This window comes from Vicugna pacos, chromosome 27, assembly GCF_048564905.1.
Source record: "Vicugna pacos chromosome 27, VicPac4, whole genome shotgun sequence".
NCBI classification, from domain to species: Eukaryota; Metazoa; Chordata; class Mammalia; order Artiodactyla; family Camelidae; genus Vicugna; species Vicugna pacos.
The window spans coordinates 18,950,323-18,977,812 of NC_133013.1; the positions used below are offsets into that span (position 1 = coordinate 18,950,323).

General features: G+C 36.6%; 1 protein-coding gene across 3 annotated transcripts in view; it reads right to left on the minus strand.

Annotated features, from left to right (window-relative positions):
• BLM (BLM RecQ like helicase) overlaps positions 1-27,120 on the minus strand; it is a 65,166-nt gene extending 38,046 nt beyond the window's left edge. For all 3 annotated transcript variants that reach the window (XM_006198427.4, XM_072950813.1, XM_072950814.1), the window contains exons 1-8: positions 27,024-27,120; positions 13,828-13,929; positions 12,209-12,909; positions 10,528-10,690; positions 7,557-7,678; positions 3,999-4,131; positions 2,988-3,694; positions 1,035-1,226 (exon numbers count right to left, since the gene is read on the minus strand). In XM_006198427.4, coding sequence (XP_006198489.2) covers positions 1,035-1,226; positions 2,988-3,694; positions 3,999-4,131; positions 7,557-7,678; positions 10,528-10,690; positions 12,209-12,909; positions 13,828-13,925 — 2,116 coding nt within the window. In that variant the 5' untranslated portion in view covers positions 13,926-13,929; positions 27,024-27,120. The remainder of the gene's footprint in view (positions 1-1,034; positions 1,227-2,987; positions 3,695-3,998; positions 4,132-7,556; positions 7,679-10,527; positions 10,691-12,208; positions 12,910-13,827; positions 13,930-27,023) is intronic.
• Between the last annotated feature and the right edge of the window lie 370 nt (positions 27,121-27,490).

Consider the following 27,490-nt stretch of genomic DNA (forward strand, 5'->3'; position numbering starts at 1 on the left):
AAGTCTACTTGAGAAGGACCCTGAAAAATGGCCCCTCGAAACCGTAAAGGATCACAGAAAGCCCTGAAACCACTGGACTAGATCAGCCCAGGGTCCCTTCCAGCTTTAGTTTTGGAGTATCAAATAGGAGTCAAAACAGAAGACACAGACTGAACAACAGGTTAATGAAATAGGTAGTGCTGCCAATTAAACAGACCAACACTGGCTAAAATTTAAAATCAGTCTGAAAAAATTCAGATGCCCAGTCAACATTATTTAATGATGATGGCAATAACTAACTGCTAAAGGTCACAACAATGTGAGTAAAAGGCAGAGGGAAGACAACACGTTAAGTAGTGAAACTCCAAACTCCCCATGCTTCTTATCCTCACGACTTACTTAATACTCTTACTTGGATGACTACAAATCATTGAGCAGCTGCTATAAGCTTTAATACACAATGGAAAGTCCTGGAGCTCTTCCACAACTGGGGCCAAGAAAGAACTACGCTCAACGCCTTTCACTGAATCCTCATGACACTCGTGAAGTGGGCACTTCATCATTATCCCCACCGCACACACAGGAGCCTGGGGTTCAGGGAATGAAGTCTTGCTCAATGCCATCCTGTTAATAAGTGCCAGAGCTGTACTTTCAGTCCAAGCCATCACTCCAGAGCTGATGATCTTAAACACCATGCAACACTAGGTTGTGCCAAGTAAACTGCCAGAAATGGTTGTGGTCTCTGACAGTCATTTTTTGGTTCCTGTTCCAGGTTAATTTAGACTAGAAAAAAGAAAAATTCCCAAAGGAAAATCCTAGATCAATTCAACACAACGAGCTTTGAGTTGAAAATCTTAAAAGGGCTATAAATGTTATCATGTCAACAACTGGAACAGAGGATATGAGGTAATACACGTTCTAAACTACGGCACGGGAGGTTTAGAGGTCCCTAAATGATAGAAATACTGTGTAGGTGTTCTTTTTATTTCTATTAAAGGGCTTTCATTTAACATCTGCCAATGGATTCCTGCCAATTCATGTCTAAAAATACATACCAGTGGGCATTAAGATAAAACAGTCTTCACCAAGCAGTGCAGCATTGATCGCCTCTAGCTGATTAGTTCTAAAATTATGCAGGCCAAATTTTTTATGAAAAATCTTCATCATTTCTTTTGTATGAGGAAAATTAAGACTCTGGAATTGCTTGTGTTTCAGATTTCTGGATGCTAAATTTTGCTCCGACTTGTCTAAGAAAATAATCAATGTTAAGAGAAATCAGGGCATTATTGTAATAAGTCAGTTTTAGCTTTTTTACCCTTTGCCCTGCAAAATCACTGGTGTCCATTTCCCTTCTTTAACTGTTTACCAGGGTTTCCTCGCCACCAAGTGTCAAAAGCCACCACCCTTTTCCTGAGGCTCAGATTCAAGTTTTTCCTTGATTTTTTTTTTTGGCAGCACCTACTACTACTTTTTATTCTCCCCCTTTTCTCTCTTGATCTTTAAGACAAACATGGGTTTTCTACTCACTTTAAAGTCCCTTTCCTGGTTCCACTTCTTCCACCTGTCCCTTAAATTTGGGAATCTTTCAGACACTTGGGACTGGGCTCTTCAGACATTCTTTTTTGGAATTTTTCTGATCCTATGATCTTAAATATCACTGATGTGCAAAGAACTGCCTAGATCTCTTAAGATAAGACTGACACCCTCCTAAGTTCCAGTCCTGCGTGCACTTTCAAGTGCCTGCAAGACATTTCTACCTCAATGACTTCCCAACACTTTTAAGCTCAACAAGCCTTAAAATAACCCTCCTTGGCTTTTCTTCAAATCTGCCTCTGTCTCCTGACTCCCTTATTTCTGTCAATGGTGTCAGGGTCTTCCCAGTCACTGGGTCTGAAACCTCACAGGCATCCCAGCTTCCTCTGATCCTTCTTCAATAACGTCTCTCACATCCGACCCCGCCCCGCACCCTCGTGGTCACAGCTCTGGCTCAGCGCAGGGAACAAGAGGTGCTCACGCCAGCGCCGGCAGCCACTCCAACCCCAACACTCAACTGCCTCAAAGCTAATTGTGAACAGCAAGCATGACACATTCAAACATGGTACAAAAATATATCCATTAATGGTTATTTTAAAGGTCAACAGCGCAACTATAAGAACAATCTCCGTGGAATTAAGTCATCAATGGCAAAAATAGGGAGAGCTGTACTTTACAAAACCTTATACGTATAAACTTGTTTCAGTTAAGAAAACAATTTGTGATAACTTTACAGGGTTGATGTAAGGCTTTCAAATTAATTTTGGCTTTTCTCGGCAGCCTTTACAACAGCTAACTTCACTCTGCCAAAAACTTCTCTCACTGAACTGTGAGTTCCAAGAGGGTATGAGTTCACCTATTCCCAGGATCTGTGCACAGAACATGGCACAGAGTGGGCACCCAACAAGTACTTTTTGAATGAATTGAAATGATTCTAGAGCAAAAGGAATAATTGGACTGATTTAAAAAAATTCTGACTTCATACCTCTTCTAGGCTGCCCTAAATTTTAATATTTTAAGACATCAAACACGTTTCTCTCCTTTTATAAACTGATCAGTTCTCATCAATCCAGAATTCTGAAAATACACACAATTACGTTTTAAACATATAAATTCAGCTTTGCTTTTACCCCCACCAGCTCCAATCATTTAAAAAACCTAGCCCTCATGAGCTTTATTGTTTTAGGAATTAAAAAATGTTAATTTAAAGGCAAAGCACATTTGGAATGACTTTAGAGCTTTACTACAATAGGTTATAATTACACATTTTATAAAACTACAGCTGCTACAGAGACAAAAGAGCAACTTGCTTTTGAAAATGTGATTTGTAATTCATATTATCAGCAGAAATTTGCATAGAAACAATGTCGTTTTCAGGCAATGATGATTTGCTATGGTTTTTCTTATACAATTCCTATTTTTGGACAGTTTTGTTTTCAAATAAAATATAAGCATTCAATTTATTTTAAACTTACCAGTGTAACTCTGAATTGACTCTGAGAGGTTTTTATTTTGAGCAGTAGATGCCACTGGAAGACAGTTTGTCTTGGCTGAAGAAATTCTTTCTGATACTGATTTAACTGGCCGACCTTCCTTAATAGGTTGATAGGCAGCTGTGGAAGATTTGCTGGCTGCTAAATTATGCATCATATTTTCCCAGTCATCATCATCATCATCATCAAAGTCATCTATGTCAAAATTATCAATATCATAGGAAGCCTGGATTTCTCTTTCCAAGTCAATTATTGAGGTAGTGTGTTTATTCTTATCTTTCACAGCAGTGCTTGTGAGAACATTTCCTGGGAAATAAGAACTTTCATTTCTTTTTTCTATCCTTGGTGTTTCAGCCCAGTTGCTACTTACAAAGGACTTCTGTAAATGAGAATTGAATAACGGTCTTTCAAAGAGATTCTTGGTGGTGGCTGAGAATCCTGTCTTTCCCGGGGTAGTAGTCTGCAAACATTCCCCAGCAGAAATGGAATTTGAGGGAAGGTGTGGTAAAGTCAACGCCTTAACAGAATTCCCTGTAGGACAAGAATCACCCTTCAGAAATGCATAAGGTGAGGAAACAGATGCCTTGTCCTCCACGGGATTACCAAGTGACTCAGGCCTGCATCTCCACTCTGAGCCAAAAATACTGGCATCACTTATATTAAAATCTGCTTCAGCTAGGAGTTTCCTTCTGGAGAGAGAGAGCACAGAACACCAAATCAAATATGAGTAGTCTGCTATGGTAGGCCACATATATTTATCTTTAGTTTTCATGCCAAACTGTGGCAAAATCTATCCTTGTTTCCAATCTCAAAAATCTGAATACAAATGCTAAAGGAACAGTTTGAAAAAGGACATAAATTTAAGACATGGGGATAATGATCCCATTCAATTTCCGGCCAGAACGCCTGGAAATCTTGCCCAATAGGTTTGCGACTTAGAGTGGTGGTGGAAATGCAACCAGATATATTCCACAGGGAGAAAAATCAAGATACCTTACGTCCCGCTGCTGGAGCAGTTCGTTCCCACAATCCAAAGCTTTCAGCTCATCATCAGGAATAGTATCAACTAATTTACAGATGTGGTCCATCACACGAATAAGCTGCTGCTGTAAACTTATCTGTCTAGCTATAAGGCAATTATGTTGTTAATATTTTTCCTTGACAATAAGAAAAGACTTAAAATATTGAAAGCCATGCATGTAAAACTTGAAGTAGTTTAAAAACAAGATTACAAACAACCATATATTCTCCCATTATCTGCCTATGAAAAAATTTGAAATCAGATTCTCTCTATTCTATATCATGAGCACTCATAACTACGTTATCATTTAATTTCATGTTAATTCTTATTCTTTCTCATAGGGTAACCAAGGTCATTGTAAGATACTGACGTTTATCAATGTACTATGATTTTTACTAACTTCGGGTATAAATCTCACCATGCCCACACAAAGTATATTGTAAAAGGTTGGACAGGCAGGAACCCTCCTTTTGTTCTGGTCTGTCAGCCATCCATGTTTTTTTCAATGGTAACAGCACAGCACTTAAGACTTTTTTTTTTTTGGAGACCACTCTCAGCCCCAGCCCCATCCCCACACCCCCAGTCTGCATCTGATATAAGGCAGCTCAACGAGAATTAGGTCTGAGAGTGTTCTGAACAACTAGAAAAGAGGACCTCTCCCTTCAACAAGCTGGACAGGTTGCTGGTGGCCATCTCTGCTACCACACAGGACAGCACAGCTTGAAAATAAGATCAACACAAGGGAAAGCAGAAAACAGAGATGGAAGGAAATGGGGGACTGAGAAGGAGAGATGGGATGGATGAGCGGAGAGAGAAGGCAGGTGTGAGAGAGAAATTCCCAGTAACAGTGTCTGGGAATCTGAATCCAGGTAGCCCACTCCTCCTTTAAAAATTACAGCTATATAATTAAAACACAGAACGTCAAAGGAGGGGAGGTTTTAGAAAAAAGAAAAAAAAATGGGTCAGGGTAGTAATGGGAAGCAAGGAAGATGCCTCCCTACCCTGAGGCCGATGGTGCGCAGGAGAAATCAGCAATTCATGTGGGCTGCCAAGGCAGCAATGTTCTCAGGAGACAGTAAGAGAAGAGAGTAGGGCTACTGGGAAACTGCTGGCTGAGGGCAGTCGGCTGAGGGCAGCAGGAAGGAGAAGAGGAGAGGACAGACCGTGGTAGTGGTGGGGATATAACACAGATGTCTGTGTGAGAATGACCCGGAAGTGAGGACTTTTATGAGTGGCTGATGCAAACAGGGTCAGAAAGTATGAAATGGTAAAGGTGAACCTGCTGAACTCCTACTGACATCTGTTTTCTCTGCAAGGAGAATGGGCATCAGATTGGAAAGAGGAGGATAAACAACAGTCCAAAGGAAATGAAAACCAAGACAGACCCGGAGAGAGATACAGCTATTGGGAAGGAGCTCGAGTCTCCTTGTCTAGACAGATTACACCTCAGAGTACAAAGGAAACCTGCAAAGAGAAGCTCGCTGATACGTGAGGCATCTAGTGAACAGGAGAGCTGATGGAAGAGTGAAGACAGGCAAACATTGTTCTAATTTTCAAAACTTCTAAAGGGACTGCCAAAAGCTACAGGCTGGTGAGCTTAATGCTAATTCAAGGCAAAATTCTAGAACATGTTATCAAATGCCTGCTTTGTGAGCTCTAAGAAGGAGAGGAAACAATTATAGAGTTAGCAAGAGTTCATAAAAATAAACCAGCCATCTTACTGTGCTTCCTTCTTTGAAAGGACTGGCAGATAACAATAGCTACCATTTACTGAAGACCTACAGTGCACTGGGTACTGACAACTACTGGGCAACGTAGATAGCATTCTCCTCATTTAACAGAAGAAACTGAGGTCCACAGAAGCTTAACTAATTTGCTATAGTCACACAGCCAGGGTGGGAGGAGGCAGGCTTGTATATCAGATCTGTATCACTTTACAGCCAATGTCCTATCAGTTCCCTCTTGCTGCCTCAGATCTTGAACTTCTGGAGTCGTATGACTGAGTCTTTTGCATCCCCGTGGACAAGGGAGAGAAATGTGGTCTGAAGACAGATTTGTAACAAGTTGAACAAGACGTGGTGATGAATGGACTGATGTCACCTGAGAGGGAGTCCACTAATGACATTCTGTAGGACTTTGTTCTTGCCCTTGTTCTAGCCAACCATTTATTAGTGAAACTTAATGATGTAGAAACAGTACAGTGCAGTCATTATCAATGCAAACTCAAGAGCCTCAGGACTGCTGGGTTCAAATCCTAGCTCTGCTGCAGCCTAACTCTATGACCACGTGTATTATTTAACTCTCCTGTATCTCAGTTTCCTTATCTGTAAAATAGGATAACAGAAACTACCTTTAAGGATCAAAGAGAATTAAATTAGTAAATATTATAAGGCACTTAGAAGAGTGCCTATGACATCAGGTATTTCAGGAACACCTCTAACAATAAATTTAGAGACCAAAAAACAAAAAGAAATTCAGAGGAAACAAACACAGAGAGACCATTACACACACACCGTAAGTACAGCACTCATCAAACAAGAATAGTAAACATTACAGAAATATTCAGAGAATAAAAAAGAGCTTTGGAAATTAATCTGATACAAAAAAATTCCATGGAATATATCCAATATCTTGTAATAACTTATGGCGAAGAAGAGTATGAAAATCAATATATGTATGTTCATGTATGACCGAAGCATTATACTGTACACCAGAAATTGACACAGTATTGTAAACTGACTATACCTCAGTAAAAATTTATATACAAAAAAATTAATGATAAAATTGAGGAAATCTCCCAGAAAGCAGAAAAGAGACGCAAAATAGAAAGATAATTAATGGAAGTCTAAGAGCCAAATGACAAACGTTCCAGGAAGAGTGAAAGAGAAAAGAAAAAACAAAAAGAAGAAAATAAAAAGAAATAATACCAGAACAAATTTCAGAATAGAAGGACACAAATCTCTCGACTGAAAAGGCCTCTGGGAAACAGAAATCAGGAGTGGGAAAGGAGACAGCTGTTTTTCAAAGTTTTGTAATGCTACTGGATTATTTATACTAGATATTTAATAGAAAATTTAAAAATGAATTAGAAACAAATCAAACAAACAAAAAGTATTAAACTCTAAATGGATATCAAGCACCAAACCCAGAGTACATACAAGGAGAACCAGGAGGATGAAAGGTCTAGAAACCAGTACCTACGAAGAAGAGGTGAAAGATCTAATACTATGTGGTCTTAGGTGCTTTAGACTTATCTCACAAGGATTAAAGTTACAGGAAAGAGAAATTTTGGTTCAGTATGAGAAATAATTCATTATCAATTTTGAAAATGCTATGTGTTTAGAAAATCATCTTGTGGGAACACGAGTTTCTGAGTTTCTGAGATGTTTCAGCAAATGCTGGTTACTAGAGCAAAAGGAACTATAAATTCACCAACTAATACTATACAGTCACAAGTTAAAAACATAATCCTACTTTGTTTTCAAAAGTAAGTAGTTACAACACATGTTATGTCTAAAACCCTTTTGTACCGTCACAGTCTGTGCCGGTTTCTTGATCAGGCCGCTGCGTAGTCACTTTCTCAGGTGATGACAAGTCCTCTGATTGGGTAAGACCATTCTTTCTGTCAGAGGTGTCAAGGTCCTTTAATACACTACAAATAAAAAAAAAAATAAAACCGATCATAGTAAAGACTAGACCAAATGCATACTTTTCCTCTAATATTTTCCACAGCTGGTCAGACAATATACAATAGAAAAGAGAAACATGTTGTATCTTCTCTATTCTAAAACCTCTTTGGCTGGTTCTCAGAGTTTTCCACCTTCCGGCTACAAAAGACCCTTTGAATTTGATCTCCAGTTATGCCCCTTCAGGGACCCCACACTCCAATCACACTGTATCACATACATTCTTCACATGAGCCCTGCCTACTTCAGGAATTCTGCCTCTGTTCTTCTATCTGGAAAACCCACCATTCCATCTCGTCACATCTGTTCTTATAGGCCCAGCCCAAATGTTTCCTGATTTCTTCAGCATGTGGTTATTAACACCTCTTCTGGGGATTCCAAAGCATTTATCCAGACTTCTCTTACTATGCCAACATGTATATATGTGTATCTGTATATAAAATTAACTCATACAGATTATACAAAAAAAATTAACGCATATAAACATGGTCAGTCTGACTGGATACAAAAAATACTTTAAAAGTAACAAAATAAATTAGTAATAAATGAATGTTAAAGAGAGGGTACTGTGGCAATCCAAAGAAAGATACTACTTTCTGGAATTTGCTAAGGCTTTGCCAAGAAGGCAGGATTTGAGGAAACCTTGAACAAGGGATATGGGAAAAGTGACAGACGATAAAGGAGAGATAAAAAAGATAATTCTGTTTACTTGATAGCCAGGAATCAACTGTACTTTTCTACAGCAGGACTTTGGAATGCAATCTTCTACCTAAATCAAAGAGTGATGAATAACTATGTTTTATATTATTCTTAAAAATGATATAATACATTATAATTAAAGAAAGGGCCTTATATTTTTAGCAATGTTTTCCAGATTGTCAGTTTATCCCATTAGGCTATTGGAGCTTAGGGTTACTGTAAGAGCATAACTAGAGATAAAGCTGTGAAGGTATTTGGGGTCTGAAGATTGAGGATTCTGAGGGCCAGCTAAAGAGGTTTAGGAATACAGGAGATACGAAAACATGTTCTCTTTTCTGTTATATATTATGTGACCACAACACCTCTGAAATTAATTCATAATTCACAACCAGCACTTTTAAATGAAATAAAAGATAACAGAAAATTTAAGTGTGCAGTGCATGTAAAGTATCATCTGTGAAAATTCTATTTCAGTTTTGTAATATATACAAATATGTATAAGAGGTTGCAATGGAAAATATAGAGAGAATTTACCTTGGGAACAACCTTGGAAATAACCATTTTCCAATTGCTGAAATCTAGGCAAAGTAAATCACAGCATGACAACTCAATAAATTATACAGCCATTAAAAGAATAAAAATAATGACCATATAGCAATATGGAAAGTGTTTTAAAAATAATGTTGAGAGAAAAGTAGATTAAAAAATTATATCTACATGTTGATTATGGCAATGCAAAAGTCAGACACACATGTAGAGAAAGAACAAAACTTAATGTGGCTAGGGAAGATGGGAGGGACAAATTAGGAGTAAGGGATACAAATACAAACTATGATACATAAAATAGGTAAACAACAAGGATTTACTGTAGAGCAAAGGGAATTATACTCAGTATCTTGTAACAACATATAATGGTGTATAATTAGAAAAAAAAAACTGAATCACTATGTTGTACACCTGAAACTAACACAGTACTGTCAATCAACTGGACTTCAATTAAAAAAAAAAAACTTAACATGGATAAAGAAAATGTTTGGTTTGTTGGAACTGTTGAGACTACCAGTAAGTATCCCGTTAGAGGGTTACAGTGTTATCCGTGCAATGCACACACCTTTTAATAAACAAAGAAAAAAGCCAGGCAGTCAACAAGGAATGACAGGGCCAAGGAAATAACACTACACTGCGTCTTAGCCTACTTGCCATCAACTGTATCATCCTGGGCAATGCCCTGCTCCTCCCTGGGCCTCAGCCGCTTCACCTGATAAACGAGAATGCTGATGAACACTCTATGAACTCCTGCTTTGTTTTTCACTTTCTACAATTCTGTCTGAAATCTTACTGGAAGGTGGGAAAGAGGAGCTCTTATAGTTTTTCAGTTTTGTTGTCGAACAGCAATAACACTTCAACCTTTTCTACCTCTTTAAACATGTCAACCCACCTGTTAAAACAAAAACCCAGAGAAACTAGGTTATGCAGGCAAACACTTCCCTTCCTGCCTTCCTTCCTTCCTTCAAGTCATAGGGATTTGTTTCTGAACAAAATACTGGTTAACAGCAGAGTATACACCCCACTACTCAATAGGACTGTGATTTAGATTGGGGTGAGGATGGAGGTAACAATGACTAACAGTATATTTTAAGCTATTAATGAACTATGTGGACTCTCTGTTTTTCTTAAAATACTACCAACTAACCACTATCATGTCACTAATTTACTAAAATTCAGTGAATGACAAATACAATGATCAATTCTATTTGGATTAAAAAAAAAGGAGACAAAAAAAAAAAGGACACATGACTTACTAAGTCACTTTGCAAATAAAGTGTTAGTTTTGGGTCATTTCAGGTCCAAGAGTTCGGAAATATATTTTTAAGACAACATGCCACATGTCAAAATCAACTACATAAAACTGTTTAGAAGTCCCATGTAATTAATCATAACGGAACTTTACAGCTTCAGAATGTCAGCAATTAAGTAAAATGTATATAAATAGGGATTTTTGGATGCTTTCATTTAGATGAAATTAATTTTGAGATGATACTACATAACTAAGTTAAATTATTTCAGCTATCCCAGCAACAAATGATAACGTTTATTAATTTATTAACTATTTTACCTAGAGCACTTTAAAGAGGATGAAGAGGTAGAAGTCATTCCTTCTTCTGGAGAAGGCGGAACAAACTCTATGTCATAATCATCTTCATTAAGCTCAATACATGAAGATTTCTCAACTGAAGGTAATTCCGATTCTTTTGAGTTTTTCTCCTTTTCACAATCACCTAAAATAAAACAGTTGATAAACATAGGTTATTTCAATAATTAATGAGACAGAAAGAACAAGGTGTGAGCACTCAGAAGTCACCAACACTAACACCACTCTTTATGATATGAGCTCTTTCCTTTCACACGTTAATGTTGGCTTGTTTCTTCAATGACGATTGAGTCAACTGGATTAAGTCCAATGAAGGCTGGATTGAGGCTGACGATTTGCTTGAGGATTTTCATGACTGTCTCCAGTTAAATTATGAAACCCACGCTTAGTATCAGCCCTTTCGTTTCTCTATTTTTCACGCATATATAAATAAGGGTAAAGTACAAGTGTTAAGCCTGATAATTGTACAAACATTGTTGTTTATACAGATAAGAGTATCTCTACTTTACTGCAAAGGCTTCCGAGTTATTAAAGTCTCCCAGATTCAGTGTCTCTCTCTCTCTCTCTCAAATATGTGAGAAAATGCAATTTCAAATTGTTGCTCTCTAGTTTACCTCTTACCAAATTTTCTCCTCATAAATAGCAACCCATTTGATTAGACTATAGTTTTACTTATTATCAATCACCTTTCAGTCCTCTCTCACCCTACAGTAACCTTAATGGGATTCTGGTGTTTAAAAATGTTAGTCTCATATTTCCAACTATTTCATAAGGTGGGCACCTCCACATATGGCTAATCTCAGCTACTCAGCTCTACACATCTAATAACTATGAGATCTAAACAGAAAACAATTTGAATGTAATTTATAATACTTTAATAATATGATTAGATCACATTATACATCAATATTAGGTGGTGCAAGCCATAAAAGAATTCTAGTTTCACATCCCAATTCTACTACTAACCAGGCAGTAGACCATTACAAAGCCATTTTAATTTTTCTGAACCTTATTTTTTTTAATTGAAGTACAGTTGATTTACAATATTGTGTTAGTTTAAGGGGTACAGCATAGAGATTCAGTTTTTTTGCAGATTATACTTCATTATAGGATATTATAAGATATCAGGTATAATTCCCTATGCTATACAGCAAGTCCTTGTTGTTTACCTATTTTACGTACAGTATTTTGTATCTGTTAAACCCATACTCCTAATTTATCCCTCCTTGCCCACCTCTCCCCTTTGGTTACCATAAGTTTGTTTTCTATGTCTGAAAGTCTTGTTTGTTTTGTATATAGATTCATTTTTATTATTTTTTAGATTCACATATAAGTGATATTATATAGTATTTGTCCTTCTCTGTCTGACTTAACTTTACTAAGCATTATATTCTCTATATATTTCTTCATATGTAAAATCACAGAGCTATCTTTGGTGTTAATATAAAAATTACATTAGCAGAATAAAATCCTTCAATTCACACTAGTGTGCCCTGCCTCAAGAACACAGCCAAGAGATAGTTCAATAATCACCTCTATATATTTTAAGGACAAAAGCTAAATCATATTTGCTATGGTTGCCAATGCCTAGCTCTGAAAAAACTAACACCGTCAACACATTGAAATACAATGAAATAATTTTTACCTCTTTCCTCTCCCAAATGAGTTTTTAAAGAGTGATTTTCCTGAGGATCTTCATTTATAAGCTCTTCAGAATCGGGGCCATCATCAAGGCAAATCACATCACTCCTTAACCATTCTGAGTCATCCTTCTGTTTCTTAGTCAAATATACCTGCTTGCTCTCAGAGGAGGAAGGAGTCAAATCAACCTTGACTGTATCTGTTTTATCAAGCTGTGCTTTCAAAAAGTTCCTCTTAGACTTTTTTGATTTCTGAGCAGTGCTTACTCTTACGAAGTGGTTTTTGTGTGGTGTAACAAATGCTTTTGAATTTCTAGAAGTATCAAAGTCATCCATATCATCCCAATCATTGAAGGCAGTAAAAGAATCTGATGAAGAACTAAATTCTAATTTCTTGAAAGTAGAATCACAGGATTCCTTTATAACCGGTGTGTTCTGCGTAGCACATAAAACTTCCTGCGGAACCGGTGACAAATCTGGTAATAATAGTTTTGAACCAACTCTCTTAGTTTGCTGTTCTGCTGAAGTATTTTTAAAGTCATAGATCCTTGTCTGCTGACTTGTGGTGTAGGGTAAAGGTTCATTGAAGGAAAAGGCCTCAGTAACATTAACATCTTTATCACTCAGCACAGGTGTTTTTGCTACCGACACACTAGTTCCAGATCCATCGTTGGCTGAAGGTACTTTCTTTTTAAAAGTGAAACCTCTGAAAAATAATTGAAAAACTGAATTAGATGGATAAATTTTAACAAACCCAGCACCTATACAAAACAAAACTCTATTATTTTGCACTAATTTATATAACAACTTACCTTCATTGCACCACAAATCCCTCTCTGATTTTAAAATATGTAAGATAAATTATGCTTTGTATTCTCTGATCCTTCCTATTCCAAAGCTAATTATTCAGCCTTGAGAGTATTCAGGCCATTCCCACTACTTTGTTTCTCAGGCTGGTAATCCTTAATTCATAGCCTCTCCAGAGGGAGGGGACTGCATAAGCGAAAAAGAGAAGACACCCAAACGTGGCTACTTGTTGCTACTCTGATAAAAATTTTATGGGGAAAGAGTTAAAAACTGCTAGCCATGCTGAAACATGAGACAAGTGAGAGAGGCAAGAGTCTTGGGAGTCTGCTGGACTTAGAGACATGATGATCAATGGTGACTTTAAAGTCAAGTTCACACAGAACAGTGTTTAGAACCTGGTAAGGGCATAAGAAAGGCTATAATTACTAGATGTCATTAGAAGGAGTTTGGAGTATAGCTTGGAGGAAAGGACAGAAATGGCGAGCTCTAGTATCCTTAAAAATTGTTTCTGAAAAGGATACAAAATTATATTAAAATATCAAAAATATCTATTTGCCCTAATTTATAAGAAGATACATTATTCATTCATTCAATGAATAATTACTGAGCAAATATCACATGCCATGAACCAAGCAAAGGTGTTGAACAATTCACTACCTGGTATTGCTAAAGCATGCTCTACTATTAATTTGCAAAGTGGGAAAATCAGTGACTCTCTGAGCTTCATTTTCTCATCTGTACTATCAAAGGGATTGAAAAAGAAGATATTTCATTTGTGTTAGTGCCTGTATGACAGCAAACCAACCAAGATACTTACGAAGATTTAGGTTTTGAAAGACTTAATTTATTGTTAAGTTTTCTGGCTGAATGACGTTCCAGTTGCTCCTGTAGATTATTCTGAGGAACAGCAGCCATGATCCTAAAAAGTAAAGGAAAAAAATATCAGTGGAGTTAATGCGCTTTGCATTAATCACAGTATTTATTGGGGGTGGAGCACTGTTACAACTGTGCCCAGAGTAATGAGGCTTTCTTTTGGGGGGGGGTCAAAAAACTGTTGTGACATTTGAAACACATGATGTTTAACTAGCTGAAGGCTCACTTCAATAGCAAAATGACCTGGTTTTCCCCCAATGCTAAAATAAGCACAAAAGACATTAGGGAAAGGCTTATTAGGAAAAGGCTTGCAGAAAAATGGGATCTGGCTTAGGCTTGAAGAATAAATAGAAGCTGAATGATGAGTAAGGTGGGAGAAAAATGATCAAAGCATATGGAAAACCCAAAGAACAAAGGAGTAAGTGAATTCTCTGCCCAATGGGAGAATTGGGAAAAGAAGGAAGAGCACCAACAATAAGAGCAACGGTTTACCAGCAAGGTACTGTGCTTCATAATTACCTAGTGTCAACCTGAAAGAATACTTTCACCAAGCATATTTATATCCCTTGTGTAACAAACTGTGATACTGCTGAGCTACTGCCTGGGATAGTAGAAAGCCACTCTTAAAATTACTGGGGCCAAAGGAAGCTGTGATAGCAGGAATATATGGATGGTAAACAATCCTCATTTGAGCTGAGAATTATAACCCTCTTTCCCATTCTATCTTTACCAGCGATCTTTTATTTTATGCACACATCTTAGGAGGAAGGTTAACATTTCCAAATGATATTCATGGAAATAGGAAGTTTTACAAAAATCGTATTCCACTCACTAATTATTAAAATAATCTATGCTTAACAACTGGTTTACTTTAGATAATCGTGAAAAAAAAAGAAAAACTTGGAAGAAAGAATTACATTCAATTGAGAAATCATGTGCTGAGTTTGATGAAGATGATTACAATGCAGATTTTGTCCCACCTTCTCCAGAAGAAGGAATAATTTTTGCCTCTTCTTCTTTAAAATGCTTTAGGTAAAACAGCTAATGAATTGATAAACACTGAATAATTCACATTGGTATGTGAATTATATCTTAATAAAGTTATTACCAAACTAAATATAAGAAAGAAGACAGAAAGGTATAATGAACTCCTACATGTTCATCACCCAGAGTCAACAATCATCAACTCATCCAATGTTGTTTCATCTATACACACATCCCAAGGTCCTCACTTCACCATCCTGAAAGTCGACTTCCCAAAACAGTGATATTTCAATTCTGTCATTCCTTCTTCACTCATTAGCTGCAATATTTCCATCAAGAGAAACGTTCTCTGATCTAGTATTTTGTTACCCAGTAGAACAGTTGACACAGGAAAGACAGGATAAATGCTGGATTCTCTCCTTTTAATAATTAGTTTTCAAAATAATGAGTTCATTCTCTAACAACCTCTGATGGTGATCAATTTTTTTTCAGTATCATTATAAACTTACAGATTAAACATTAAGTATGTTTCAATCCAATATAGTTATCATCCGCATCAATTCTGTTTGGCCAGTGGGAGCCTTTTCAGGTTGACTCTTCAGTCCTTTTGACATAAACCTAGTAGTCTTTGAGAGTTTCATTAGTATCTGGAATGAAAACGCATCCCAGACTATTTTGTGCATTTTTTGCCCCAGACTTAGAATCAGTCATTTCCTCAAGGACTCCTGATTTTTTTTCCAGTAGAGAATATTTTAAGACCACAGTCCCTGCACATCCAAAGGCACCTCCCTACTTTGTATCCAGTTTAAAAGCATTGGCCTTTCATTGAAGTATGCTCTCTCCAAGGTCCTGCCCAATATGGAAGTTTTTCACAGAATAAATGATAGAGTGAAGTCACACTACTGCCCTCTCAGAATTTCGACCTAAACTGATTAGATAGCCGACATGGAGGCAGTGGAACACAGCCCTGTAGCCTTAAAAAGACACAAAGCAGAACAAAATTTTCCATGGCACCACTACTTAACCGTTCCCCACATTCCTTCTAAGTTTTTACTGTTCCTATCTCATCCTTCTATAACTTTTTCATATCTTATTTATTTTTGGATCAAAACTAGCCATGATATTCTAATAGAGATTTCCAACATTATTTCATAGCGTGATTTGACATGCATATTTAGCCATCTCAATAGTATATAACTTTTGGTTAAATATTTCATAGCTGTAGTGATACATTATGGATTCATAGTTAGCACACAGTCAACCTTAACCCTGGGGCACCCTTCCCTACTTGAAGCTACATTGCTTTTTGGTTACTCTTCACAGAGTGGCATCCTCTAGTCAGGATCACATTCTGAAGCATGGTAGCAAGTACACAATTTTCCTACTCAATATCCTTCAGTGAGAATGCTTTTTAAGAAGTTGGTGAGTTCTAAGAAGCAAAAAATATCAACAAAATTGTTTGACACACAAAAAATTGTTCATCAACAGCAAAGATCAGTGATATAAAATTAGAAGAAAATAATCGAAAATAAATAAATTGAGACTAGTGAGAAGTTTCACAATACTAAAGAGGAGAAACAAAGCAATGCGAGCCCAGAAAACCTCCAAATTAGACTCATCACAAAAACCACAAGTATAATTTGGAAAATGATTAAAAATTTCTCTCACGTACGTGAAGGAAGTTATCATGCCATTGTAGAATAATATAAATAAATAAAAAGCTGATTCAACAGTGCAAAAAAAATTTATTGAATGAAATAAAATAAACTAGAAAATCATATCCATATATAGAAAGCATAAATCAATCAGTGAAAAGCAGGTATGAGAGAATGATAACAATCCAGGGCTGGAGTACAAAAAACATATCCAGCAAATGAGATGTGAAAAGAATGTGTACATTTTGCATTGTCAAGTTTGTGTTATTCAACCCTTCTTACTCTCAACCTTTCTATATACCTAGTGTTTTAGATGTGTCTCTAATAAATGTAGTAAGATATTTAAAAAATTCAGATTTGTAATTTTTTTAACCAAGGCAATTAATTAGTCTGTTTACATTTATTATAATTAGCAATTTTTTGTATTTAAACCTACTGCCTTATCTTATTTTTCCTTTATATTATATTTTTCTTTTCTCTCCTTTTACATAGCTTTCTTTTAGGTGAAGCTTTCAAAAAATAATTTTCCCTTTCTAGATTTTAAGTTACATACTCTATTTTTGTTCTTTAGTAGTCACCCTAGAAAGCAAAACATGCATATTTATTCTCTCAAGGTCTAAAGTTAGTCAGTTCCTTACACCTTCACAGGCAATACAGAGGCCTTGGAACACATTCACTCTTTACCTTCCTCTTCACTTAGGGGTTGTTACTGTTGGATATTTTTAACTATTTTTTTTAACCCCACAGGACATCATTATTGTTGTTTTGCACAGTTTAGGTTTGCATTGATTTAACCAAATATTTACCACTTTCTTTGTCCTTCAGTCTAGCTACCATCTGAGAACTTCCATCCAGGCTTACACTTTTTCACTTCCTTTAAGTACTTCCTTTAGAATGTCATCTAATGAAAGTCTGTTGGTAGCAAACTGTTGGTTTTTGATTATCTGAAAATGTCTTTATTTCTCTTTGATTTTTTAAAACTTTTCTGGGGGTTGTAATTAGGGTTCTTCTTATTTTTTTATTGGAGATACTGGGGATTGAAACTTCCTCCTATGGTTTTGGTTCAGAATAGCCCCCCACCAACTTCCTCTTTTTCCATATAAAGTAAGGTTGCTCTCCTTTCTTTTCCAGACTTACTTATAGTTTGCCACAGTTTGTAGGTCCCAAACTGCAATTCCTCTGTCATTCTCGAATAAGCTCATTTTGCTAGTAGAATAACTGGCTATTTTATTTTTAAGGTTTAATATGAGCTATTTTTGTGAATGTAAAATGTACACCTAAGAAGATACATTACTGCTCAACTAATCCTGCAACTTTTCCACAGGTTTTAAATTTTTCAAAGTTAAAAAAAAAAAGGAGAGAAAGAGAGGTATCTAGAAAATCCTCTTGTTTGGAAATAAAGAAATATAAAAAAACTATAGATAAGATAATATAGTGGGCATTAGAATATAGCAGGCACTTTTGAACTGAACAATAATGAAAGTCTACATATAAAAAACTTGTGATAGCAACTAAAGAAATAATTACAGGACATGTAAGCCTTGATTATTAGAAAAGGCTGAAAGTAATGAGCATAAAGTTATCTATCTCTTGAAGCCTGAAAATGAAAACAAAATAAGCACAATGAGAATAGAAAGAAGAAAATTATAAAGACAAGAGCTAAAATGATAAACATATATTACACAGGATCAGTAAACCAAGTTTGTTCTGTGAAAGGACATCAAAAACAAGAGAAAAGGCACAAATAAATCAGTATCAGAGCTAAAAGAAGAAACTCAACTACATAATATATAGACATTAAAATATAGTAATAGGTCATTAGGAACAATTTTGTGCAATAAAAAATTTTAAAATAATAATAAAATTTAAAATTTAGATAAATTGGACAAATTTCTTTAAAAATCTACTTATCAAAACTCACTCAAAAAGAAACAGAAAGCCTAAGAGCCTTCTGACATTTTAAAGAAATATCTGTGATTAAAAATCTACCTATAAAGAAAGCTTCAAGACCAGAGAGCTGGTGAATTCTTCTGAGCATTTATGACAGTAAAATATTCCAATTTTTAAATTAAAAATTTACTTAAAATTCCAACTTTATGAACGATTCCAAAGTACAGAAAGACCCAACCCAACCTCCCAACTCACTTTATGAGGTTAGCATACTTTTGGTACAGAATTCTACAAGTGCAGTTCAACAGTCAAAAATTACAGGCCAATGTTTACACATAAATGTAGCTGTAAAAAGTCCCAAACAATATGTTAGCAAACCAAATCCAGCCATGTATAAAATATACTACGACCAAGTTGTATCTTCTCAGGAATATATCGTTGGTTAGACCTTAAAAAAAATCAATTAACACAGCTTACCAAATTATTAAAGAAGAAAAGTCCTATGATTTCCTCAAGAGCTGCAGAATAAGGAAATGATAAAATCAAACATCCATTCACAATGAAATCCATTTATGATAAAATCTCTTATCAAACAAGGGATAAAAGGGAAACTCCCTAGCCCTACAGAGGGGATATATAATTAAAAAATAAACAAACTTCCAGTTAGGTAAAATTTAGAAAGTTTTTCCTTCTAGAACAATAACAGTACAAGCATGCTCACTCTCATCACTTCTGTATGATGTGCACTGGAAGTTTAAGCCAGAGCAGTAAATAAAAGGTATGAGAACTAGAAAGAAGCAAGACCGGCAATATCCACAAATGACACAACTGTGTACTTTGAACAACTAAAAGAACCTTCAGATTCATAGAGGAGGACAGCCTCAAGAAGCTCAAAAGGGCAAGGAAACAGATTCTTCTCCAGAGCTTCCACAAAAAACACAGGTTTGTCAACACCTTGATTTTTGCCCTGTTCAACTTTAGAGCTGCAGAACTGTAAGATAAGAAATCTGTGTTGTTTTAAGCCACTGAATCTATGCTAATTTGTTACAGCAGTCACAGAAAACTAATACAGTGAGTTTAGGAAGACAGCTGGATGTGAGGTCAATATATAAGAATTAATTTTATTTTTATACCACTGATAAACAGAAAATAAAATTTCAGAAAACACACCATTCACAATGGCATAAAAATTTAAATATCCAAAACTAAGTGTAAAAAACTTTGTCTATGATTCTATTCAGAAAATCACAATTATTAAGAGAAATTCAGGAGTAAACAAATATTTGAACCATATCTTGACTGGAAGACAACACTGTCAAGATGCTAATTTCCCTCAAACTGATCTATATAACTTCATGCAATTCCAATCAACATTCAATTTATTTCCCCCTGGAGGACAAAACTTAATAGCTAAGTGTAAAATTTATATGGAGATGCAAAATTTCAAAAACAGCCAAGATAACTCCTAAAGAACTACAAGATGAGAAGACTTCTTGGCAGGCATATAAGGACTTACTCTAAAAACAGTGAGAGACTGATGCAAGGATAAACAAATGGACCAGTGGAAGAGAATAAAGAACCCAAAAGCAAGCCCATATACAGACACCTAATTTATGACAAGAGTGGCACTGCAGGGTGCTAGAGAAGGAGTCTTTTCAGTCAGTGGTGCTGGGACACTAGAGAGCTACCTGGGAAGAAATGAAATTTAAACCATACTTCACTCTGCAGATATAAATACTTTCAAAGCACTGCACATCTAAACGTAAAGAGCAAAACAATAAAGTTTCTGGAAAACAATATAAAAGAATAACTTCATAATCTCCAAGAGATTTCTCAAACAAGATACAAAAAGCTACTAACCAAAATTTAAAAAACTGTAAAGCTGAACTACATTTTAATTAAAAATCTTTTCTGAGTCAACTAGCTTAAGACAGTGCGAAAACTTCTGAGATGCCTAAATACAAAGAAAAGAAAGGTACTAATTAGCACAAAAGTCAGGATAATAGTTACTTTTGGGGCAGAGAATGAGACAGGGCATACTCGGAGGCTTCTGAGGGTGTTAGCAATTTTTTATTTTTTACCTGGAACATGGGTACTGGGGTGTTTGATTTGATAAATGTCATTAATCTGCTGTTTCCAGGGTCCCTGGAGACCATTCTCTCAGAGAAGGACTTGCAGGACTCGGCATATAGTCCTACTGATGGCTAAGCTTTATTACAGCAACACACACCGCCAGATGAGCAAGGGGAAAAGAGAAACCAGTCTGCAGGAGTCCACGTGCTGGCTTCCTATGCTCTCTGCCTCCCACGAGAGCACATTCTCCCTCAAGGAAAGTGCAGCTACATGTGCACGGTGTTTCTGCCCCAGGAAACCCTCTACAGATGCAGAGCCTAGGGTTTTTATCGGGGACAGGTCACACAGGAACCCTTTAACACCAAAATCTCAGGATCCCAGAATGAAAGCAAGTGTCAGTGCCCCAGGTGGGCAAAACAACTGTATCAGCTTAAGAAAGGTTTCAAAAGCCAAGTTTCCAGACACCAGCCAAAGGCCAATCTTACATGCAGGTCTTTCTGAAGATAAGCTTCAGGCCTTCTATGTTAACTCACTCCTGCACAGCGTATATAGATGTTTTCTGCACTTTTCTCTATGAAATAACCCATAATATTTTACAATAAAAGATGTTTAAAAATAATTGACTAAAAATATATATTAAGTCCATTTTTAAAGCCACAAAGTAGAGGATATTTGCAATATATATATATAACTAACAAATAAATAACTACTATGTGGAATGAAAAAATAACTCCTACAAAATATTTAGAAAAAGACAACTCCATAGAAAAGACAGAAAACTTGAAGAGGCACTTTAAGAAAGAAGAAATAGTCCATAAACACAAGATGCTCAACTTCTCTAATAATCTAGGGAATTAAAACCGTAAGAAAATACACATACCTACCAGATTGGTAAAAATTAAAAACATAGTATCAAATATTAGAAAGGATGTGGAGGGGAAGGGTATAGTTCAGCAGTAGAGCTCATGCATAGCATGCACAAGGTCCTGGGTTCAATTCTCAGCACCTCCATTAAGGAAAAAACAAAAGACAAAACAAAACAGAAAAAAAAAGAAAGAAAAGAAAAGATGTGGGGAGCAATATAAGTCTAATACACTGGTAAAAGTGCAACCACTTTTGAAGATAATTTGGCATTATGTCAGAAAGCAAAATGTACGCATACTCTTTGACCCAATGGTTTTAGTTACATATGAACTTATGAACATAAACACCAGGACATGTATACATGGACATTCACAGCAGCATTAATAGCCCAAACCTGAAACCAACCCAAATGTCATCAAAAGCAAGATGAATAAACTGTGGCACAATTGTACAATGGAATATTCTACAGCAATAAAGTACATTTTTATTAAAAATTATAAATTTATTTTAAGATTTGAAAAACCTATATCTACAATATATGGAAGAATCTCATAAACACAATGTTAAACTAAACAAGAAAGACAAAGTAGAATACATAAACCATCATCCCATTTATAGAGTTCAAAACTAGGCAAAACTGAGCAATATTACTTATAGATACATACATGGGGTACATTATAAGGATAAGAAAATTATCACAAAAAACAGGAGAATCGTCATCTCTGGTGTAGGGAGAGATGATGAGGGAAGCATACTTCTGGAGTATTAGAAATGTCATATTTCTTGATTTGGATGACATGTGTAATTATAATTTTATAATTTTCCTTACATTTATATAATTTTTTAAAAAGAAAAATTAGCAACAGGTAACAAATAAAGGATTAATATTAATAATATATAAAGAACATCAGGTTCCTATGAACAGATAATCAGGGAGTACAAACAGTTCATTAAAATATAAACACATGAAACAATCTTATGGAAAAATGTTCAAGTTTTCTAATAATTAATAGCATGTCCATTGACAGACAACTGGATAAAGACGTGGTATAGATATATACAATGGAATATTACTCAGCTATTAAAAAAGAATGAAATAATGCCATATACAGCAACATGGATGGACCTAGACATTATCATATTAAGTGAAGCAAGTTACACAGACAAAGACAAATACCAAATGATATCACTTATATGTGGACTCTAAAAACAAAAGATACAAATCTTATTTACAAATCAAAAGTAGATTCACAGACATAGAAAACAAACTATGGTTACCAAAGCGGAAAGAATAGGGGAGGGATAAACTAAGAGTTGGGGATTAACAAATACACACTACTTTATATTAAATAGATAAACAAGTACCTACTGAACAGCACAGGGAACTACATCCAGTTTCTTGTAATAACATTTAATGAAAAAGAATGTGAAAGGGGGAGGGTATAGCTCAAGTGGTAGAGCACATGCTTACCATGCATGAGGTCCTGCGTTCAATTCCCAGTACCTATTCTAAAAATAAATACATAAATAAATAAACCTAATTACCCCCCCAACAACTACCAAAAAATAAATAAATAAATAAGAAAAAGAATGTGAAAAAAAAGTATGCATATATATTATTGAATCGCTTTGCTGCACACCTGAAAAACTAACATTGTAAATCAACTACACTTAAATAAAAAAAATTTTTTTTAATCATAAGGAAAAAACCATTTTCTTAGGCAATAGTCATTCTATTATTTGCTTACTTAGTTTTAGTAGTAAAAGCTTTTATACAGGAGAATAAAGTGAAAACAAAGAAAAATATCTAATAAAAAAGCAACATTTCACACCTATTTAACAAAGAAGGACAGTGGAATATTGTGGTAATTTAGAAGATAAATGACAACCATTAAGACTGAGCAGTTATATGGAATAATTGAAAATTGAAAAAAAATCCACTAAATTATGAGAACATTAGGGCTACAGCTATCTAAAAAATCTGCATAGCTAAAATTTGGAAAGGACTCATGAAAAAATGAAAGTAGCTGAAGTGATTAAAAGGTAGAATTATGACTGTAATATTTTTCTTGATGTTGAGAATGTTCATTAAGATACAGGAAATTTTAGACAAAGTAAACTCAATTGTTCCTTGCCATTCTAGAGAATGAAGTCCATATGTCATAACTCCAAGAACTTCCACTAGCTGATTTCAACTTGTATTTTTCACTCTGTGCTATGGATCATGCAAGGCCCTGGAGGACAGAGATGAGCAAGACATAATTACTCCCCTCAATGAGCTTCTAGGCTAGCAGAAAATAGATATGTCAATAAATAATTACAATGAAATGGTGTTAAATCCTACAATAAAGTATTTTCTTAAAAGTCTTATGGCTTCCCAGATCAAGGAAAAACTCAGGAAAATCACAGAGCAGCTTTCCAAAGAACACTGAATTGGATTTTGAAGGGCAACTGTAACCTTCCAGACAGGGTAGAGATTGTGAAGGGTAATCTATGCACTATTCGTGCAAAGACTGAGGTAGAATAGCAGGTGGTAGAGGAGGCTGCTCAAACGCCTCATGTATCATGCTACAGGCAATAGAGACCCATGGGGGCTTTTAGCATTTAGCTCCCCCAAACATTCTGCAATTACCTTGGACCTCTTTGTTCTAGCCTTTCTTTCCTTAAAAGGAATATATATATATAATACTCTAGATAGCAGTCTATAGATTTAACACAGTCCCTATCAAAACACTCAAGACATTTTTCACACAGAACTTGGACAAATAATTCTGAAATTCATAGGGAATCAAAAAAAGATCCCAAACTGCCAAAGCAACCTTGAGAAAGAAGAACAAAGTTGGAGGTGTTGCTACTCTCCCAGGCTTCAGACAATACTACAAACCTACAGTAATCAAAACAGCATGGTAGTGGCACAAAAACAGACACACAGATCCATGGAACAGAATAGAGCCCAGAAATAAACCCACCCACCTCTGGGCAATTAATCTATAACAGAGGAGGTAAGAATATGCAATGGAGAAAAGACAGTCTCTTCAACAAGTGGTGCTGGGAAAACAAAAACCCAATCAAAAACTGGGCAGAAGACCTGTATAGACATTTTTCCAAAGAAGACATACAGATGGCTAACAGGCACATGAAAAGACGCTCAACATCGCTAGTTATTAGAGAAATGCAAATCAAAACAATAATGAGATATCAACTCACATCTGTCAAAACGGCTGTCATCAAAAACTCTACAAAAAACAAATGCTGGAGAGGAAGTGGAGAAAAAGGAACTCTTGTACACAGCTGGTGGGAATGGTGAAGCCACTATGGAAAACAACACAGAGGTTCCTCAAAAACTAAAACAGAACTGACACATGATTCAGCAATTCCACTCCAGGGTATATATTCCAAAAAAATGGAAACATTAATTCATAGAGGTACATGCATCCCAATATTCATAACAGCACTATTTACAATAGCCATGACATGGAAGCAACCCAAGTGCCCACCAACAGACGAATGCATTAAAAAGATATGGTATATATATGCAAAGGAATATTACTTCAGTCATAAAAAAGTGAAATTCTGCCACTTGCAGCAACATGATGGACGTAGAGAACATTATTTTTGGTGAAATAAATCAGATAGAGAAAGACAAATATTATATGGTATCACTTAAATGTAGAATCTAAAAAATAATACAGACAAATGTGTATGCAAAACAGAAACAGACTCACACACATAGAAAACAAACTAGTGATTACCAAAGAGGAGGGGGAATGGGGGAGGGACAAATTAGATGAATGGGATTAACAGATACAAACTATTATGTATAAAATAGATAGGCTACAAGGATATATTGTATAATAAAGAAAATTTATAGCCATTATCTTGTAGCAACTTTTAATGGCATATAATCTGCAAAAATACTGAATCACTATGCTGTATACCTGAAACTAACACAACATTGTAAACCTATACTTCAATAAAAAACAATGTATTTCATATTAAAACAAATATGTTTCATTACTATTACTATATTTAATACATAAATGTTTACATTTCATTTTATAGCATATATTTCTTTTAATTTTAAATATTTCAAACATACAGAAAAGTACAGAAAACAGAATGATACCTATGCACCCGCCAACCAAATGTAAGAAGTTAAACTCTATCCTACTTCTCTTTTAAAGGCATAAAACATTTCAGATATATTTAAAATCCTACTCCCTCCCCTTATCTCCTTTTCTTCCCTCCCTCCTCATAGTAGTAACAGTGACTACCCTAAAGTGGGTGTGTATAATTTCCCTGCATATTGTTCTTTTACTCCACATCTAACACGTGGTCTTTGCTCAATTTTTAAACTCTGGGTTTCCTCATCAGAAAAATGAAGGCAATAGCTACCTCTGGGGGTTACTCGGAGGATTAGAAATAATATGTATCAGGTGGTTATCACGGGGACTGACACTGAAAAGGACTCAAGATCTAGAAATTTCATTTCTTCCTAGTAGACTACAAGCTACTGACAGTGGCACCCTGGCTAACAAAACGTTGGTTCAATTTAATTCTATTTATTATTCCTCACACAGAATACTCTGCCTCCCGACTTCTTCAATTTTTGATCTCTTATCCAGTCTCTCTCATTACTGCCCTTTAATCTTGACAGGGACATAAGAATGCTTATTTATCTACATTGGTGGCGCCAGGAGCTTTCAGGTACCTGCTTCATTTCAGGCCATTTGGTGTCCAAAGTTCTGAGTAACCTAAGGGCAGGTGAGGGATATGGGAGAAATCCCGATGTGGTGCAAGTTGTTTTGGAGTCAGGCAGTTCTCAGTTAAATCCTGTCTCTAGCACTTAATTGCCAAAAGCCCTTTCATCAGAGACAACTTTTTGTGCTTCAGTCTCCATGTCTAAAATGAGGACAATTTTATCTACTTCTCTGGGTGGTAGTAACAGAACCCTTACTATGTACCAAATACTCTTTGAAGCATTTAACGCATATATTTAGTCGATCAATCCTAACAAAAACTCCAGAGCGTAGACTGGGTCATTCCCCTCATATGACAGAAGGAAGCTGGGGTACTTTAAGTAATGGGTGGAAAGTCACAGCGCTAGTACGTGAAAGAGCCAGGTTTACAACCCAGGCAATCTGATGCAGTCTGAATCCTTAACCACTTCCCTTTCCCGGGGTATTATGAAGCTACGCTTGTAAGATAAAGGCACTTGGCACACAGTAGACACTCAAAATACTTAAGTTCGGCTCATGACTGGAAGACCATAGTGAAAGTACAGAGTTCTCCTTTTCCCTTGTGAGGGAAATGCGGGTAGTGCCAGCGATCTGGGCAGTGACTGCTCTGTCAAGACACCAGGGTAGGCACTGGAGTACATGAACAAAAATATAACGGGTGCTAGGCCAGCTCTGCCACGGACACCCTGGGACAACCTGGCAAAGCTCACCCCCGGCCCCCCGGGGTTCTATTTCCCCATCTGAGAACCCATGTGCGTCTCTGCTCTCCTCCCTGGCTGCTCTCGTCAGACAAGAGGACTCAGCGGACCTAGCTGAACCTGGACGGGGAAAGCAAGGAACCGGCGAGGCCTTCCTCTCTGGCCCCAGGCCGGGGGGGCCAGGAGAGCGGCTGTGCCAGGCTGACCGCCCATAAGTCAGTGTGCACCAGCACTTACCTCTCCCACAGGCTCTCAGCGGGCAGAACCAAGATCCAAACTCCCCGCGCCGCCGCCGCAACTCCCGCGCGGCGCGCCAACTCACTTCGCGCCGGAAGTCGGCAGATTCTGATTGGCTGCGTCCTGCAGAAGCCGACCAATACCGTCGCGCCGTGGCACCTATCCCCGCCCCATGGGCTGCGAGATGGGCACGTATTCTCAAAGCCCAATCAGAACCCGAAAAGTGAGGTCAGGTGACTACGATGACCACCCCGGGCTTCCGGCGCTGGCGGGAGTTCTTTGTTTTTGGTGTGTTGCATAGTGGGGGTAAAGGCTGTAAATAAAACAGGCGTCTGGAGCCGGACTGTGGCAGGATTAAAAACTCCGGAATTAAAAGGGAGCCTAGATTTGCAAGTTCCCAGAGGCCAGGCCAGTGCTCTACATCCCAGTCTCTGGTTCTGACCATCTGTCTCTGAAGCTTTGGCGGT